Source organism: Nicotiana attenuata, chromosome 5 (assembly GCF_001879085.1).
Source record: "Nicotiana attenuata strain UT chromosome 5, NIATTr2, whole genome shotgun sequence".
Lineage (NCBI taxonomy): Eukaryota > Viridiplantae > Streptophyta > Magnoliopsida > Solanales > Solanaceae > Nicotiana > Nicotiana attenuata.
Genome location: NC_031993.1, coordinates 30,377,139 through 30,398,017, shown reverse-complemented (window position 1 = coordinate 30,398,017; position 20,879 = coordinate 30,377,139). Strand labels below are relative to the sequence as shown.

Here is a 20,879-nt window from a genome sequence, read left to right as displayed (position 1 = left end):
AAAAATAAAAATAAAAAAAAAATAAAGGCGATTTCCTCAAATTTTTTTGAGAAGGTAAGTAATAAATCGAAGGAGTTACGCAATATCCTTGTAATTTTGGTAAAATGGCTGCTGGTTAACCATTTTGTCAAGAGGTTTTATATGAAACTTGATTGGCAGGAAAAAATTAAAGAACCGCCTTGGTAGATTTCTATGGTACTCAAACTTTAGATGCAATTCTTGTTATCTTCTGCAAAATCCTGTCCAATGATGTGATCACTTAACTAAAGGGGCATTTATCACTGAGCTTTGGAAGTTTATATTTCACAGTACCTTACTTTGCTTCTTTAGAAGAGGTTTGTAGGTTGATGACCAGCAAAAGACTAGTCAATTTATGATATCATAATCGTGGCTTTACACCAGGGATCTACTTTGTGTCTGTACTAGTTTATCCTATTTATAGATTGACTGATACTCCCTCCGTTCCAGTTTATGTGAACCTATTTCCTTTTTGGTCCGTTCCAAAAAGAATGACCCCTTTCCAAATTTGGAAACAATTTAGCTTAAACTTACAATTCTATCCTTAATGAGAAGTTTTTATAACCACACAAATACACTGGCCCCTTTTTGACTTGTTTAGGACCATAAATTCCAAAGGTCTTCATTTTTTCTTAAACTCCGTGCCCAGTCAAACAGTTCACATAAATTGGAACGGAGGGAGTAGTATATATGATGGGATTCCACCGTGAATACCATTTGCAAACAATATTCGAAAGGGTCAATCAATGGTTTGAATTATCGAGAAACATTCAAGATAGCAAGAGTTTTTGGATAAGTAAAAGTAAGAATATATACACTACTAGTTCAGGGAAGAAGAATGACCTTGATGTGAGATTAGACGGGATTATGGCATCTGAATGCAAACAATTCAGATATTTAGGGTTAGCCTTTTAGGGAAGCATAGACTATAGATTGAATGTAGATGAATTTAGGGCCTCTCAAATTTGACATATCCATAAGATGAGTATTGTAGAAATGCTTATGTCAAGATGGATGTGCTATCTTACAACATTAGAAAAGATTACAAGTAGTCTCCCATAGAAAGTGCAGCATACACAGAGGATAAAATTAGATACACCCGCTTAAGATCTTTGATTGTATCGTATGTACACCTCCAAATGTCCGGAGGTGTGTCACTAAGATGATTTATCAAAAGAATCGAGATAGACCTAAAATCAAATGGAGGGACATTGTCTCAATGGACCTACAATCCCTTCACATCCATACAGATTTAACAAAGAACATAGCACAATGGAAGCATATATCCATAAGCAATACGAACAGTTTGGAATTAAGGTTTAGTCATTGTTGCTACACTTACAGGATTTGTGTTTGCCAAAAGTCCTTTTAGTTTGGTTAGGGATTTGTATGTTCGTGTAGGAATAAATGTGAGATTTAAAGAAGGGAAAAGGTCTAAAATTGCCCCTCTAGTATACTATATTGTTTACTTGTGCCACCCGTTATACTATTTGTCCCTACTGTTAATGAACTTAAAATATTTGCACTTATCCCTATCGGATCTGTACCGTGGCAGCTGGCCCACTCCATTTTTTCCATGTCAGCCTCCAAGTCACATGACCAAATGCACATCGCCATCCTCTTCCCCAACCATTTCTTCTTCCACCCCCACTCAAAGCCACCAATACCTCCAAGGCTCCAACCACCATTACAACCAAACAATCCCAAATCAGATTCAAGTTACTTCATATTTCCCAAAACAACTTGATTCTCATATTTTTTTCATGACTTTTCCAGATTTCGAAGAATTTGACGAGTTCTTCAACTTTTCTCACTATTTAGAAATGGAGGTTTCAAGTTTTCTTCTCTTAAATCTTGATAAAATAAGTGTTAAGCTCCGAATCTAACACAAATAAATGATTTCTAGAAGATTTAAACAATAAATCACTGAACATCCATTAAATTTTCAGATCCGTGAACTTGGACCGAAATGGGTTTTTAATTTTTTTTTCAAAATTAATCCAAACCAAGACGACAACAATCCGATTTTGAGCACACTTGAAGCTCAAAACTCAACAACGCAACTGGTAATCTTCTGAGTTTTTTACCTTCTTGGTTGGTAGGCAGAGCTCTATTTTTGCTTTGGCTTTGGCCTTGGTTTTTACCATAAATCATATTTCATGGCTATAGTGGTTCACCTACGCTCGGATATGATGTTTTATGGCCTAACTCTGTATTTCAAGTGTGTTTCTAGCCATTTGTCACCGGCCAGTAGTGGTTTCCGGTTAGGTGAGTGTTTGGTGAGAAGAAAAGAAATAACAAGAAATGAGAAGAATATGAGAACATTTCAGGATGAGAACATTTAATAGAGGGAGAAGAAGATGAGAATGATCTTTTGGAGGTTTTGGAGTGTGTGGGTCTGTGAGTTAAGAGAGGGAGAAGAAGATGAGAATTTTTTAATAAAAAAAGGGTTGGGTTAATTAGTGGAACCTGCTTACTTGGCTGCTGACATGGACAAAATATTAGAGGAGTCAGATGCCACGGTGGAGGGACGTTAGGGCAAAGGGCAATTGTGCAAACTTTGTTAATGGTAGGGGTGGATTTGGACGAAAAGTATAACGGGAGACAAACGTAAACTATATACCATAGTAAAGGGGCAAATTCGGACCTTTTCCCTTTAAAGAATTCCTAGGTTTCGAGTATTCATTCTAAAGGCAAATTCCAGTATTGGAATAAAATAGGCCCAAATGGACCATAATTGATATAAAGGATCTATATTGTGACCCTACTTGTTTGGAATTGAGGCTTAGTTGTAAGCTCATAGATCTTCTTTCTACAGGCCCTGTTTTGATTCTAAACGAAAATTTTAAATTTTAACAAGTTAAAATAAATAAGCCTGCAGTTGGAGATCTTGTTAGTGGATACATAAAGAGAATGAAACAAATACAAGTGAAACAAAGAGCATATTGTAGCATAGCTCGTAGAGAATTTCTCTCACTGTCTTATATGGGCCAAGGGTATATTCATGTTATGGATTCTCACATTTCAGATTGCTCTAAATAAACCTTCTGGTTTGCAAGTCCTTCCTGGAGGGTTGTTCCAGCAGCGGACTGTCTTGACACAACTCCAATGGCATGTGAGCAAGCTGACAACCTCTTCATCGGGTTGTCAAAAAACACATCCTGTCCCAGTTCATCGCCTAGGAAGGGGTACATCAGGTGAGTTATCACGGATACATGAATTTCTGCTCCAAGTTTACTTATTGAATAAAGAATGAATTTCTGCTACAAGTAAAATATGAAAGATGACTTTAATGTTATGTCATGGTATCTCCTTTACCGAAAAAGAACAGAATTACATAAACCTGTATCAATGGTAGCAGGGAATTTTATATTTGAATAACTGAATGGAAATACTAAATCTAATTGTAAAAAAATTAACATTCAAGCTATCTTTCACCTCCATCCAGCGAAGAAAACAGAAACACATTAATCGCCGATTCTGGACAACATTGAAGCGAAGTGATAATGATATGGTTTTTGAAATAGTTTTTGTCCCTTCAATGCTAATTGTCGTTCAATGTGACAATCAGTGTCTTGATTGTTGGCTTCCAACTTCGCTCTCGAATTTTTACATGATCTAAAAATCAGTATATTAGTCCATCTTAGAAGAAACTCTCCATGGTATTTTGTATGTAATTTCCAAAAGATGGAGCTTTAATCGTGCTCTGTCATGGCAGCACGTTATTCTTGCCTAGTTTTAGTTTTCAAGAAATGTGAATTTTGTCTCCCCCCATTTTTCTTAATAGGACCTAGTAGTAGTTTAATCATGATCGTATTTTCGAGATCTAGCAACCGATACGAAGTCGAGTCATCATGCTACAGAGCTTCTTTCTGGAATTATGAACACTTTGTAACAATATAAAATTTTCATTTTGACAGTTCCCTGTCTTTTTTTTCTGAAATCAAGCAAGAAAAAACAATCTTATTCCTTTTCTGGGATGTTCCAGGAATACTTCTCTGTGCGAAAACAAAGCTCGCTAAATCTCGCCTTGCGGCATATTTTGCTGAGGGGACGTCGGTTGTTGAAGACAAGTATGTTGAATCTGCTTCACCAATTATACATGCCCTATTTTCCTGACATGCCTTATGCTGCTTTTGCTAATTTCATTCAGAGTGATAAAATAATAAAGGCAGCTTGATGTCTATGTTCCAGTGTCGGACACTGATGCATCGAGTTGTCTTATTAATGTTATTAATGTTCTGAAAGAGATTGTTAATTAAGCATGCAAAACTCTCTTGATTGGAGAAAATTGTGGAAACATATGCTAGTCTGCGTACTATCTTTATATTGTCACTAGCTATCAACATATAACACTTTTCAGTCCCAAGATAATGCTCCCTCCGTTCCAGTTTATGTGGCAACATTTCTTTTTTAGTTCGTTTCAAAAAGAATAATAGCATTCTAAATTTGGAAACAATTTAACTTAAACTTCCCATTTTACTCTTAATGAGAAGCTTTTATCGCCACCTTCATTATGTTAAAGATGGTGAACTTTATTTGTATAGATACACCAACTCAGAGTGCAAGAAAATGAGGAAAATTAGCAAGATATATCGGGCGCTTGTAAGTGGTGTGATTGATATGGATGAGGTATTATTATAGCATTATTCTCACTTACATTCCCCCTTTTATCCTTCTATGCATGTTTTACATTGTAACCTTCTAACACTTTGTCTCGCCTCAGTTTGTCTGGTTTCATTTTGTCCGTTGGAGTGTCTGTTCTAGGGTAGCAATCCATTGGGTTATTGGAAATTAAAAGTAATTTTGACTGATAGGTTGTCATCAAGCAACCAATTGGGACGATTAAATATCCTGGAGTTGCTAAAGGGTTGTATGTTGCTTCTCCTTCAGGTTTTCAAATTTGTTTATTTTGGATAAACAGTCTCCTGGATTAGCTTTTATAAAGATTCCTTCAGTTGTTACCATTCTCAGTGGTGCTTCAAAAGACACTATTTTTGGCTTAAATTCCTTCTGAACTTCGTTTCCAGGGAAGCCAGCTCTGAGCAGTGTTCGCGTTCTTGAAAGAGATTTAGAGAATAACAGCACATTGGTCCAGGTAATAGAAGTCAAAGACATAAGAAATTTATTACTATAGCCACCTTCCTTAACCTTCCCTACCCTGGAGAAGGAGATGGAACCTTAATATTTTCTTTCCTTCATGTTGTATGTTTTGAACAGGTTGAAATTCAATCTGGAAGGCCACACCAAATCCGTATCCACCTCTCTTTCATTGGACTTCCACTAATTGGTAATCTGAAATTTTATAAGACATTCTCCCCCATCATAAAAAGATAAAAATAAAAATAGAAGTAGAACTCAGTTTGTCTGTTAAAAGAAATGCCCAAAAAAAAGGAATAAATGACACACGAAGATCACCAACTTCAGATGGCCAACCATATGTTGACCAGTACTTTGACTCTGGTTTGGTGCAACGCACACGTTCATAGTTCTTAGTTCTATGAAACCATATCAGTAATATCTACCTTAGTGCATGAGTAATGGAGAAAAGGTGATTGAAGAACCTCAGACTATACATTGGGTTATGATAAGAGAATGATCTTGGAATACTTCCTCAACTCAGTCTGTGGATTATGCATCTTCTTTTGTTACAGAAATGCCAATGATCATTCTGATGAAGATGATATGAGGCCCTCTACTTCTAGAAAATATGTGATTGGAACTGTGGGGGGTTGGAATGTGTTTTCATCCTCTGGGTTATAGCCAAGCAAATATGATTGGCTTATCAAATAGTTATAATATTGCAGGTTTATTTTTCCTTTGATACCATCTTGGTACATTAATTAATAAACCTTTACCTTATCAAGAAACAATAAAAATTGCAGGTTTAGATGCTTATTCCATTGACAAACACTTCCAAGCTTAAAAAGGAACAATTACCATTTCCTTATGGTATCATCCATTATGTAATTTCCTCAACAAGTATCTTGTGCTCAGATTTTATAATGTGTATGCTTCCCCTGTATCCCCCTGTACTATCTGGTCAATGCAAAAGCTAAGAATGTTCGCCTGAGCTAACTGTAGTTCTGTCGAAGCTGAATTCTAGGTAATAATCCTACTCCCTTCATAGACCTACTGGGTCTGTTGAAAGAGATTGGTTCTGAAATCTTAATTTGTATACCTTGAACAAACTAACCAACCAAAATCGATTAGTTGTTGCAAATAATTAGGACTGCTCTTGTAACATTCTCTGAATGCTACAGCAGTTCTTCTGCTCTTGTTATGTAGTCAAGCAGCTATTCTGTTGGTTCCTTTCTTTTCATGATTAATAAAATATTGTATATCTTACCAGGTGATCCTCTTTATGTTTCTGGCGGGCAACCAAAGTGCTTTGATCCTGAATTAATGGATGAAAGTTTTGAGAAAGATGGGTATGGAATTAGAGTTCTGTTTGTCGCATTTTTTTAAATATTAATTGGTCCCTCGGTCAGACATCTTATTGTTTTCATGGTAGTAAATACTAGTTTTGTGTGCTATTTATAGTACCCTGCTTCCACAGCTTTATCATATTAAAGCAAGGAAGTAGTAATCAACAGTCCTTTTTCATGACAGTTATGGACAACAAGCTTACAGATTTCTCTAAAAGCATATAAATTATGCCTATTTTGGACGAAAAGAAGCTTTATTCTTTATGCCAATTTTGAAGATAGTCAAATTACTTAAAATTGAGACAGAAAATACCTGAGTTTTTTTGTTTTGTCTAATCACTTTAAACAATAACAATAGTTGCTGATGCTGCTAATATCGTGACCTGATTTTAGTTGGCTTTACTTTTTCATTAGCGGCTATCAAAGACCCGAGAATCCTGTTCCTGGAGACTGTGGATATAACCTGCATGCACATCAAATAGTTCTTATACACCCAATCACAAATGAGGTTAGTTGTTTTTCACAATATTGTTTTAGAAGCCAGTAATTTCAATTCTAGTCATTACCTAGCCACAAAAAAATAAAAATTCTACGTTAGTCATTTGCAGTTTTACATAACTGATCAGAGGAATACTTAACTATGATGCTTGTTTTGATGTTTAACAGTTAGCCATATATCCTCTAATAATTCTTTTAAAATGAAAGCTATGGATGAATAAAAGTTTTGCTACCTAGATTAAACAAGTAAATTCAATATATTGCTCCATTAAGCCCCACTAATTGCTCGTTTTATTGGACAAAATTTTGCATGTAAGGCCTTCAATATGCACAGATTAAATGAATCTAACCTCTCCCTAGAAACCTAAGGAAGGGAAGTTTTCCAAACGAGTCCCAAGACTATGACCTTAGTAATGATCTGATTCTCGTTCTGTCAATTATTCTCATTTGATCCTCAATTTATTGCATTTGACTCTAAATAATCCTTCCAATTACTGTTGATAATCCAAACAATGACTTGTCTATCGCCCTCAAACTGCTCGGTGAGAAATAAGAGACATGGGAGAGAGATTTGGGAGAAAGCATGAGACAAATGTCTTATGCCTGGGTTGTTTTATATTCACGCTTTTCAAAGTATACAATTACATCTCCCGATGTAGAGCACCTACACAACCTATATAACACTCTCCCTCAAGATGGTGTATTGAAATCTATGTTTATAATTAGCTCAAAGACCGTCGAGGGACTTGGTGATTTGACCTTATAAGTTGTGTGACAATATGTATCATGTCCTGAGAGAAAAGACAAAATAACAAATGATTTCTGGGTACTTGGGGTCCTCTCATGAAGCATTGGAGTAAATGCAATATGAATTGACTTGATTATTACGCATAAGTCCATCCAATCGTTCTCTCTGAACTTCAGTTTTCTTAGTCGATTAATTCATCATTCATATGAATTTCATAAGTTGTAGTACTATGACTCAATATTCTGCTTTTGCATTGGATCTTGAAACCACATTTTGTTTCTACTCTACCAAGATACCAGTTAGAAAGCATTATTTGGAAGTATAACGTCTTAAAATTGATCTGCTCAATGTGCCCGTGCACGCAACAGTTTTCTCAATCCTCATAGTGCATTACTTTTCATGGAGAAGATTTATATGAACGATGCGAATCACTGCATCCCAATAGGTGCACACTGCACACAGAGAATCCAAGAGTTAATTTACAATGCTTATTGAGAACGTAATACCAGGTCAAGTTATGATGAGATAGCTTAACTTTTTGATCAACCTCCTGGAAAACGAAGATGCTCCCCTTCACCCGCTATAAGCTTAACCTTTGGATACACATGATGTCAATAGGCGTAACATCTGTCATGCCTATGTCTTCAAGAATATCGAGAGCATACTCCCTCTATGAATTGGCAAGACCTAATCGGGATTGAGGTGAGTGCTTAGGAAATACCTCAATATAACTTGCCTAGATCCTGGTACAAGAATACTGACTGAATGATGTTTCAATTTGGTAATGCCTCCAAATCCTTACACGCATTTCATCCACATACATTACCAAATATACATATCTGATGCAGTGTCAAGAGAACACTGAATGATCAACTTTCATTGTGGGTTATGCCAAACTCCTTAATAACTGTGCTAAACTTGCCAATCCATGATTGAGGTGATTGTTTCAAATCATATAGTGATCAAAGCACAAGACCACTATACTTCGTTTGAGCAACAAAACTTGGTGGTTTCTCCATGTATACTTTCTCTTCAAGTTCCTGATGGAGAAATGCATTTTCTGATGTCAGTTGATGAAGAGGCCAATCACAAACAACAATGATGGATAGGAAAAAACTAATAGAAGCAATCCTAGCCACGGGAGAGAATATATCATTATAGCTAGTACAAAAATCGATGCATAACATTTGGCTACCAAATGTGCCTTAAGCCGATTAACCTGCCCTTAAAGATTAACCTTCACTAACGTAACACACATTGGCAACCAACAATTGATTTGCCTGAAGTAGGAATGAGCTCCAAGATATCACTAGAGTGTAAATCAAACATATCTAAAACATAGATTGTGACCGGACGGAATCAGAAAAAGTTTCTTCTCTAGATTTAGCATTGAAATAAAGGACAAATACGACCCAAAAAGGCATAAGGGTGATGGCAAACAATGTTTACTCAAAACAATATATACGGTCATAACGATTACGAGTAGTAGGATACCTTTGTAAATGATCACTAGTGAGTTATGTGTAGGTGACAAGCTGTAGGCGAAGGATCCGATGCAAGATGTGAATCATCCAAACATAGCATAGGACGCTAGCAATGAGGATAAGTCAAAAGTGTTGATCTTTACAAAAAAAAAAAAAAAAAAACAAGGTCAACAATATCTATGTTGTGAAGGGATGAAGGAAAAATGTAGAATCTTCTAGTGGTATTGTTGGTAAAACCATGGAGGTGTTGAGATGTTCAAAGGGAGGTATCGGATGAGGCTAAGTTTCAAGAAGGTGATATCAGCCAATAGAAGGTACAAAAAAAATTGTTCAAAAGTTACAAGGACGGAACAATAAGTAGTGTGCGAATGGTCTCGGTGAGATAGATATTCTTCCTTTTGACTTCCAAATATAAGAAGAGGTATAATAAAGGAGACGTCTAATGAATAATTTGATGAGAGTTCATAAACTAATGTAATATGGAAAACAAATGTGCAATTTTTAGAAGTCAGGAGCTGTGTCTTTTGCAAGGTAGGGGAAGGAGGGGAATGTGCAGTTTTGAGAAGTTCAGTGAGGAGCCAAAATCGACGCCGATTGCCAACCATCACTTGCAAGCTCCCACGGACCGACCCAAAGACCAAGTCAGTTTCTAGGATATTCTATTGTTGAATAGGGATGGTGGGAAGTTAGGACATGTACATATCCTAAGTTTTGTTTAATTTAGCCAACTAATCACCCACCAGCTTCGTAGCTGAGTTTGATATGCTAGAAGGGTATAAGCAGTAGTCTTGGTCTTTGCTTTTACTCTTATAGATGTCAAGACTTTTTGTTTGATGTTGTATTATCGAAGCGAATGCCACACGTGGGGAATGAGAAAATGAAAGGGATGTGGAAGGGCAATGAGTAGGGATGAAGTGTGGGAAGGAGACTGGCGAGGTAAAGGAGGGCTCATGTCAGGTCATAGTGGTGCTCCGAGAGAGGGAGGGATGGCTCCAAATGCCTTTTTTAATGTGATTTTCTTTTGCCTATTTTTTTTCCAAGTTTGGCCTTTCATTTTTTCCCATTCTTTTGTTTCTTTTGTAAAATTACCCTTCTAGCCTCGAAAGCATCCACACGAGAGATTGGAAAATTGCTATTATTTGGCTGGTTGGTGAATGGAAGGATCATTCAAAAACAAATGTGATTGATTAGAGATTTAAACAAGGGAAAAGAGCCAAAATTGCCCCTAAACTATTAAAAATAGAGCAATTACGCCCTCGTCTAATATGGTCCCAAATGTACCCTCGCCATTAGTCAAATGGCTCGTTTATGCCCCTAAAAACTAACAACTCCAACTGTGATTTTAACCTATTAAAATAATGTTTACTTGCAAACATGGGTTTCTGTTGATTGACTTAATTATTAGGAAAGATTTGATTCTGACTGGGATTTGATTTTCTTCTAATTGGTTGTAATTTATTTCCCTTCCTAAAATAGTCATGGGACCTAGTGTATAAATACCTTTGCTTAGGGATGTAAGAAACACACGGAAATACAAGAAGGCTTTTCTGCTTCTCAAATTCTACATGGTATCAGAGCCATTGCTACCTTTTTTAGATGAATTATCTCCGTCGCAGCATTAAGGTTCCGTTTTTATCAAAAAGGTCAAGTTTTCTTTCTCCTGGTGGTTGTTCGCTACGTAAACTCCTTCTTGTCAGTTTTTGGTTGGAATTTTCTTTTATGTTGGGGTTGCTGAAACATTCCGAGCTTATCCCAACCAGTTTTGATTTTTCTATTCACCGGAGTTAAGGTTCTGTCGAGACAAATTTGGTTTCCGGCGAGGCATATTATTTTTGAGCAATTTTCTTCTGATTGGGCAGAAAATATGGAGGCAATCAAGGAGACGGTTTCTGGAGAAATCTTGTCTTCGGATGAAATTTAGCTTCTCCGTCGCCTCCTAGACAAACTTGACTCCGCTAATGTTGCCACATCCGCAATCAGGTATTGCCTTTGCTGCTCACTTTAATTTTTGAATTTTTGATTCTTGTGCAAATAGACACATGACAAGCTCTTTTCAAAACTATTCTCCGTGTCTTAAAAGAGATAATGTTGAAATAGCCAATGGTTCTTTCACACCAATCTCTGGAACAAGTTCTGTCGTTTGTACTTGTGAGAATGTACGGGAGAAAAATCTATTTATTAACAATGATACAGTGATCCCTATATATAATACATATTCTACTCCTAATATATATAGGACTAGGACATATTCTACTCCTACTACATATGAGACTAGGACTATTTACACATAACTATCTAATACTCCCCCTCAAGCCGGTGCATACAAATCATATGTACCGAGCTTGTTACATATGTAACTAATACGAGGACCAGTGAGGGACTTGGTGAAAATATCTGCAAGCTGATCATTCGACATACAAGGCCACTATAAAGAGGAAGGCAGTAGACTGAATGAAAGGGAGTTGATTTTATTAATGAAGTAGTAGCTCTTTATATAGAGCAAAATTACAACAATGAATCTTCTGGAAGATACAGATACATACAACTAACAAACTCCTAAAGAAAAGGCTAACAAAAAGATACAGAAAAGATACAAATAAGTCTATGTTAATGGATAAGGTTGAATCAGTTAAGAGTCCTTTACACGCCCCCGCAAGGTGGGGATGGTATCAACCAGACCCAACTTGGGATACATACGTAGAAATGCAGAGCTGGGCAGCGGCTTCGTAAGAATATCTGCAACTTGATCTGCAGCATGAAGGTGATGGACCTCGAGAGCCTTAGACTGCACAAGCTGACGAACAAAGTGGAAATCTATCTCAACATGTTTCATACGGCTATGAAAGGCTGGATTGGCACAAATGTAAGTAGTGCTCATGTTGTCGCAGAGAATGCGTGGAGAACTGGACAGTGGAAAGTGAAGCTCACGAAGCAAGTTTTTGAGCCAGACAACTTCAGAGGTTGTAGCTGCAACAGCTCTGTATTCAGCCTCAGTAGACGACCGAGAAACAGAACGTTGCTTCTTAGAAGACCATGAGATAGGAGAATCACCAAGATATACAACATACCCTGTTATAGAGGTTCGATCAAGTGGGTCACCAGCCCAATCCGAATCAGAATAGGCAACTAATTGAGCAGCAGATTTTTTAGCAAGCTTAATACCAAGATGAGCAGTGTGACAAAGATATCTCAGAAGACACTTGACAGCTTTCCAGTGAGAAACACCTGGTTGATGCATAAATTGAGATAATTTGCTTACCGCAAAGGCAATGTCAGGACGAGTAAAGGATAAATAGTGAATCTTTCCAATGACTCGGCGATAAAGAGTGCCATCCACTTTGGAATCCTCACGAGATGTTACAAAGGTACATGTAGAGGTCATGGGTGTGGGAGCGCCTTTGCATTCAGGCATGTTAACATCTTGGAGAAGATCTTTGACATATTTATACTGAGATAAGAGCAAACCATCTGATGTGTGCGTAACCTCAACACCAAGAAAGTAATGAATTAACCCAAGATCTTTAAGAGAGAACCGTGAAGACAGCATTAATAATAGATTTCATAGCAGATGGCTGGTTACCGGTCACAATGATATCATCCACGTAAACTAGGATGTACATAGTAACTCCAAGCTTATGAAGAATAAAAAGAGATGCATCAGATTCGCACTTGATAAAACCAAGGGTAAGAATATAATTTTTTAGCTCAGTGTACCAAGCTCGTGGAGCTTGTTTCAAACCATAAATAGCTTTATTAAGTTTACATACATTAGTAGGATATTGTCTAGATTCAAAACCTGTAGGCTGCTTCATGTATATTATGACTACCTGCAAGCTTAATAGGAAGTTGTGTGACAGGGTTAAACTGAACAACAGTGTTGTTGTTTGCAGCGTCGGCATTAACAACAGTAGCAGCCATTTGGGTTGCGTAGGGATGGGGAAAAGAAACTAGGATCTGACTCGCAAGAGTGCTTTTAAGCTCTTGATGCCATAAAGAGGAAGGCAGTAGACTGAATGAAAGGGAGTTGATTTTATTAATGAAGTAGTAGCTCTTTATATAGAGCAAAATTACAACAATGAATCTTCTGGAAGATACAAATACATACAACTAACAAACTCCTAAAGAAAAGGCTAACAAAAAGATACAGAAAAGATACAGATAAGTCTATGTTAATGGATAAGGTTGAATCAGTTGAATCAGTTAAGAGTCCTTTACACACTAGAGTCCCCCTGAGCAACAAAACCAAGTGGTTGCTAATAAACAGAAGTTGGCCGAAAGGTCGTTAGAAAAATTTGAAAATAGTGAGACTAAGCCGAATTCCACACTATAAAATTGATTCCAAAACAACACCAGAAATAGAACTTTTCTGGAAATCACTGTTCACGCTGAAAAAAGTGCACTGTTCACGCCGGAAAAAATAAAGGTTGTCAGAATTTGATGTAATTTATATGGGTAGGCTCAGAATCACTGGACGAGTAAGTTGTCCTGAAGAAGTTGTCAAAAAGTGGCCGGAAAAGTTACTGTAGCTCGCAGGAACCCTAGTTCGGGCGGCACGTGGAGGTGCGTGAGGGACTTTTGCCGGAGCGAGTGACTGGGGTTTTGTCGCCTGACTTTTTCAAACAAGATGGTGGTGTTGGTTTTCGCATAACACTTACCGATGAGGAGATAACGCAAATCAATCTTGAGTCGTCAACTGGAAAGACCAACGGCGACTGACTTTTTTTTGTTTCGATGGGACTAGAATTTCTGGGGTTTGGTCGCACAAGGGTTTTGGATTTGATGGTGGTACTGGTATATACACGGTCTCACTGTAGCAGTGATGAACCCTGGGAACAAGATGAAGTTGCCGGAAAATTGCACGGCGATGAGATCTTTCTTCCCGGATGTCGTTGGAATGACGCACAACGATAATTTTCTCACCGAAGCTCTGATACCATGTGAGAATGTACGGGAGAAATATCTATTTATTAACAATGATACAATGATCCCTATATATAATACATATTCTACTCCTAATACATATAGGCATAGGACATATTCTACTCCTACTACATATGAGATTAGGACTATTTACACATAACTATCTAACAGTACTCTTAATATTAAAATATCATCCGTGCTCCATGTCCCTGAGTTCCCTGTCAATCTTTTATCTATTAGTGCCATCATTAAAACTCTAAACTGTAAAATCGAGTTCTTCCCCGATCATTATATTTTTTCAGGATCTTCAAACAGGTAAAAGAATTGGCAGTGGTAGATTGCGTGATGATTTATATATATTAGATGGAATTTAAAACTTTGGTCAAGTCTTTTTAGGGAAAGTAAGGATGTCAACCAAGAAACAATACAGCGGCTATGCCGGTTAGGACACCCATCATTCTTTGATTTTAAGAAGTTATATCCCGATTTATTTTCAAGGACTCAATTTGAATCTTTGTTCTGTGATGCGTGTGAATGTGTCAAGCATACTAGAAACTCTTATCATGTGAGTGATAATAGAAGCACAACTCCTTTTATGACTATTCATTCTAATGTATGTGGTCCTACCCAAACTGTTTCTTTGTCTGGTAGTCGATGATTTATTACTTTAATTGGTTGCTGCACTAGGATGACTTGGGTATATTTGTTAAAAGCCAAAAGTGAAGTTTTTCCTTGTTTTCAATCATTTCATAAGATGATTTGTACTCAATTTGATGCCAAAATAAAAATCTTGATAAGTGACAATGGCGGCAAATACACGGATAAAAGATTTGGTGCTTATTTGGGTCCATTAGGATAGTCCATCAGACTAGTTGTCCTTACACTAGTGCATAAAACGGGGTCGCTGAAAGAAAAAATAGGCATTTGTTAGAATTAGCAAGATCTCTTATGTTCACCACGTATCTGCCAAAACCTTATTGGGGGATGCTATTCTAGTGGTTGCCTATCTTATCAACAGAATGCCACTTAAAACCCTCAATTTTCAAAGTCTCATGGAAGCTTTAAAGGGTAAGAATGAATATACTGTTCCTCCAAAGGTTTTGAGTGTGTTTGCTTTGTCCACACTAGGAATTCTGGGAAACTTGATCCTAGAGCTATAAAGTGTGCTCTCATTGGATATTCTCCGACACAGAAAGGTTGCAAATGTTATCATCCTCCCTCTAGGAGATCTTTTCTTGGCATGGATGTTACTTTTTGAGAATCTGAGCCCTATTTCAGTATTACCTATCACCTCTTCGGGGGGAGAGCAGTAAGGAGGAAGAGGTGATTCTACCTAGTTCCATTATTAGACCTCTTGGTGATATTGTCACATGGGAAAGTGAAATTGGAGAAAGAATTCAGGGGGAGACTATTGGGCGTTTGGATAGGCATAATTTGAAAACTTACTCGAGGAGAAATAGAGTAGAAGAAGTCATCATGCAATCAACCGAAGCTGAACCTTCTTCTACTGGTGAGTTAACTACATTTCCTAATGAGTTAGATGTGCCTATTGCTCATAAAAAGGAGTCAGATCTTGCACTACCAAACATTCTTTATCTAATTTTGTCTCCTGTAATTCTTTGCCTCCTTCCTATAGAGCATTTGCCTTGTCTATTTCTTTTGTGTCTATTCCCCAGTATTGGAGGGAAACTTTTTTTGCATATCTTAAATAGAAGCAGGCTATGATTGAAGAAATGAAGGCCTTGTCAAAAAAGTGAGACTTGGGAACTTGTCTCTTCACCAGCAGATAAGAAGTTGGTTGGTTGTAAATGGGTCTTCACTGTGAAGCAAAAAACTGATGGCCCGATTGAAAGATTCAAAGCAAGATTGGTGGCTAAGGGATTCACTCAGACTTATGAAGTGGACTATCAAAAGACATTTGCTCCTGTTGCAAAAATAAACACTATCAGGAAACTTTTGTCTTGTGTGGCTAATCTTGATTGGGACTTACAACAGTTTGATGTGAAGAATGCATTTTTTCATGGAGACTTGGAAGAAGAGATGTATATGGAGATTCCTCTCGAATTTGATACTGAACAAAGTCAAGGAAAGGTGTGCAGACGGAAGAAAGCCCTATACGGACTGAATTAATCTCCTAGAGCTTGGTTTGATAGATTCTACAAAGCAATGATCTCCTTCGCCTACCAACAAAGCAATGCTGATCATACTCTCTTCATAAGACATCAAAAGGATAAACTCACTCTTCTCATAGTTTATGTCGACGACACAGTAATGACGGGAGATGACAAAGGGAAAATGACCCAATTGAAGAAGCTATTGGCACAGGAATTTGAGATCAAGAATCTAGGAAAATTGCAGTACTTCTTGGAATTGAGGTTGCTAAATCAAAAAGAGAAATCTTTATTTCTCATAGAAAGTATATTTTGGATCTCTTGAAAGAAACTGGTATGACAGGTTGCAAACCAGCGGAATCGCCCATTGAAAGTAATCACAAGTTACAAACTAGAGTACATAGCATATTCAACCAGCTTGGTGAGTCAGTTTATGCATGATCCCCGAGATCCTCATATGCAAGTTGTCTTTCACATTTTGCGGTATCTAAAGTCTGCTATAGGCAAAGGTCTGCTTTTCTCCAAACATGGTCACCTTCAGGTAGAAGCCTATACAGATACGGGTTGGGTTGCATCTTTAGATGATAGAAGATCTGCATCTAGTTACCGTACACTCATAGGAGGGAATTTGGTTACTTGGAGAAGCAAGAAGCAAAGTGTAGTTGCTAGATCTAGTGCGGAAGCAGAATATAGAGCTATTGGCCCATGGTGTCTGTGAACTTCTTTGGTTACTAAAATTACTAGAGGAATTGAGACTCTCTGAAAAGCAGAAACTTTTCTTATATTGTGACAACAAGGCTGCCATCAGAATAGCTCATAATCTAGTCCAGCATGACCGAATAAAGCATATTGAAATTGATCATCAAAGAAAAATTTACAATTTGTGTCTTGAGCTTGTTTCATCACTTAATGTGTCATCAGAAAAGCAGCTAGCCGATGTGTTTACCAAGGGTCTCAATAAACGGAACGGACTTTTCATACACTGGTTTGCAAGTTGGGCATGTGCGTCATCTTTGCACCAACTTGAGGGGGGTATTGATTGGCTTAATTATTGGAAAAGATTTAATTTTGTTGATTGGTTTAATTATTAGGAGAGATTTGATTCTGATTGATTGTAATTTATTTTCCTTCTTAAAATAGTCATAGGACCTAGTGTATAAATACATTTACTTAGGGATGTAAGAAACACACTGAAATACAAGAAGCTTTCTCTTCTTCTCAAAAAATCTATAGTTTCTAAAATCAATTAGGCGCATATATTTTGTTTCAGCAAAAGTCTACATGGAAAGGAACTCAAAATATTTCAGAAAAATAAAAACATCCCTCTTTTTGTCTTTCATATGATTTTGAGATTCATCACATAAGGCCTGATGGGTTATTATATGTAGCAGAAGCAATCCAGTATCAAAATCACATGTAATCTAGACAATTAGCATATACAAAGTTATACAGGTTACCTCTTGAAGCACGAGCACAACTCGTCGATCAAGTAGCCCTTTAGTTTCGCGGATGGTCAGCGAAAGCACCACCAAGTTTGCTCCTCACCAGCAAGATCATGATCCAGCAGTTCCACGATCTTCACCCGTGTTACCCAGATAATACCCAAAAATAGCAAAATTCGAGTGCGCGAATTTCTCTAGGAAAACATGTCCCAAATACAGCTAGAGAAAACGCCTACCTCTAGATGGAAAAACTCATGTATTTATAACACACATTTTAAGGGTTTAAAGCCCTTTTCCAAAACCTATTGGAATTTCTTTTTCACCAAGACTAGTATTTCTTTTATTTCCTAATATTCAGGTACAACAGGGAGCACATAATTCAATTAATGAGCCTTCGTATAATGGAATTAATTCGTAATATTTGAATTAATTCTATCATAATAAATCACGAGTTATTCCACTAAAAATTCGTAATTGCACTCAGTTCAATTTTAAAAATTCTTCCATTAAATCTATTTAATTCCTCATGTTAAGATTCACATGCTAATGAATGCCAATTTAATTTATTACTTATTTCCTTTAGACTTTCACTTAATTATTTTATGTGTCGGATACAAAATTCATCGGTGAGTAAAGGTGTATCATCAATCTCAATATGGAGACATGAATTCCATCGGCTAATCATTACATAGCCAATATATATCTTTATTTGTCTAATTTACCAAGCACATTGACTCACAAAAGAATCTCGCCTTTTAATAAATTAGAATAATAAATAATATACACAACTAATAATTATTATGTCAAGATTAAGAGTATAATTATATTTAATGGACTAGAGGATTATTTTATTAAGTCAATATAAAATACTTTTCTCTACTTGGTCTGTTTAATACATACAAAATATACTAGCGCAAGAAGTCGGAATTAAACTATTAACTATTCTGATGGTTTGTCCGATTTCATCATTAGATTGTGAATTCAAACTTTATTCTTGTAAAAATCGATAATTTAATCATCCATGTATATGCTAAAACTCTATACGCTAAATCATTTAATCCCTTTGTTTCAATTTATGTGTTATTTTGACTTGGCACGGGGTTTAAGAAAGTAAGAAAGACTTTTAAATCTTGTGTTCTTAAACTAAAGATGTGTGTAATGTACCAAAATGCCCTTGAATTTTGTGGTCTTAAATATGTCATGGGGAAAGTTGGAGTTAAGGAGTTACTAAACATAGAAAGAGGCATTCTTTTTTGAACAGACTAAAAGAAAAGTAAGACACATAAACGAATGGAGTACTATATAAGTAAATGGACAAACAGATGAATATATGATCTATTTAAATTTTTATTAAAATTGAATAAATAATTGTTTCATAATAAATAATATATCTAAAACATAGTTAATAGTATATATCCCAACAGGGCCGATAAACTAGCTTTTGGGATATGCCGATATATGCCGATGACAACCCAAAAGATTGTCGTCTCTGATGTTCCACCACCACCACCACCGCCCCCCCCCCCCCCAAACCTGAATCGATATCTTTCCCCGGACTCGGGGAGAAATCTTTTGCTCCGGACGAAGGAAACAGGAAGATTGAAATTGATATGGCAGGAATTGTTGTTACTGATTCTTATTTGCTCAAGGAAGAAAGTAACAAAGTTGAAGAACTCCCAAATCCTGAACAAAAAGCTTTAAAGGAATTGAAACATTTGGTTCAAATGCTCTGATGAACAACCGGCACTACAGCTCCGGCTGAAACACCAGCGAAGTGGAGCTGGTGCTGGACCAAGAATTGGATATGTTTCTGACTACCCTGCTAAGCTAATTGAACCATTATTGGTTTAATGCTATTCTCAATTGCTTATTTAGTTTTTATTAATATATATGTATATATATGTAATGACATTCTGCATGAAGATTTCAACTTTCTGTGTATTCCTGCTTCTTTTAAGTTTCGACAGCCATGGAGGAGAAACCAACTGAGGAAGACTTTCTAAATATTTTAATTTCCTTTCCATGTGGCCGTATGCTGAAATAAAATACCCCTCCCATGGATTTTGGAAATCCATGTCAGCAAGAAAATATTATTTGAGTGGATTAAAATCAGACCTAGAGCTCCGTCAGTTTTTAGGGGCATAAACGAGCCATTTGACTAACGGCGAGGGTAATTTTGGGACTATAATCAAACTGGTATAATTGCGCTCTATTTCCAACAGCAAAGGGGCAGTTTGGCCCTTTTCCATTTAAGCAATTGGTAAGGTGAGGGTGGAAGTATGAGTGCATAGTTCTTGGAGTCATTTGGTGATTTACTCCTTCGATGGTAATAGGAATTGTGGATCGGTGACCAAATTCAATATCTTCTTTTTCAAACAATAGTTGAAGTACACCTTTATTCTATGGATCTTTGTCAGGTTCCGAAGCTTTTGTTTGGGCTGTATAAAAAGCGGATCATGTGTAATTATTGGTTTAAACAAGGCTACGTTGCTATGCATTTCAATTCAAAGCAAACTTATTGACAGTAATTGTTCATCTTGCAGCTTATCAAGATTACAGCACCGCTACCATCTATCCTTCTAACACGAGAAGAACGCAAGGCGAATCAGCCAAATTCCAGCTATAAGTATATTCCGTGCGTGCCCCTGCTACTAGGTAGTCAAGGTTACCCTACCTCTTGGCCTGCAGATACCGTTGGAAGTAGAAGAATAATTTAAAGATTCAAGTCATGGCACACACAATGTTGATTAATGTGACTTGTAAGTTTACAACTTAGAAGCGTGTTTTTTTCTTTTTTCCGTTTTCTTTGGTCAAAAGATTTTGGAAAGCAGAGATGGAGAATTTTTAAATCTGGACCAGACTAAAAAAACTTAGTGGGATCTTTAGAGCATATCCTGAGGCAGATATTTTGCGGCAGGGCCTGTGAAAACGATTATTGACTTTAATCACGCCAGTCATCACGGGGCGAACCAAGAAAGAAAAGTCAGTGATAAGTGCGGTGGGACCCATCTAAGAAGAAACCCCGTGTTATTTCTTTAATCACCTGTCAACGAGGCCAGCTGTCACTAACCAGTATCTATCCAAATGCAATCATAAGTGAAAAGAATCCGCTTCTCTTCCCCCAGTCAAACGAATGTTCAACTAAAATCTAACCTTCCTTGTAATCTTCTGCAGTTAGAAATAACCACCCCAACGAGCCCCAGAACAACATCAACAACCACTTATTAATA

General features: G+C 37.0%; 1 protein-coding gene across 3 annotated transcripts in view; it reads left to right on the top strand.

The window, feature by feature from the left end:
* Positions 1 to 20,541, top strand: part of LOC109225587 (RNA pseudouridine synthase 5) — a 21,780-nt gene extending 1,239 nt beyond the window's left edge. For 2 of the 3 annotated variants that reach the window (XM_019390303.1, XM_019390302.1), the window contains exons 6-14: positions 3,047 to 3,215; positions 4,007 to 4,091; positions 4,566 to 4,650; positions 4,836 to 4,911; positions 5,049 to 5,116; positions 5,239 to 5,308; positions 6,371 to 6,449; positions 6,861 to 6,954; positions 20,193 to 20,541. In XM_019390303.1, coding sequence (XP_019245848.1) covers positions 3,047 to 3,215; positions 4,007 to 4,091; positions 4,566 to 4,650; positions 4,836 to 4,911; positions 5,049 to 5,116; positions 5,239 to 5,308; positions 6,371 to 6,449; positions 6,861 to 6,954; positions 20,193 to 20,366 — 900 coding nt within the window. In that variant the 3' untranslated portion in view covers positions 20,367 to 20,541. Of the gene's footprint in view, positions 1 to 3,046; positions 3,216 to 4,006; positions 4,092 to 4,565; positions 4,651 to 4,835; positions 4,912 to 5,048; positions 5,117 to 5,238; positions 5,309 to 6,370; positions 6,450 to 6,860; positions 6,955 to 11,035; positions 11,157 to 20,192 lie in introns of all 3 variants that reach the window. The other variant, XM_019390304.1, reaches the window with a different exon arrangement.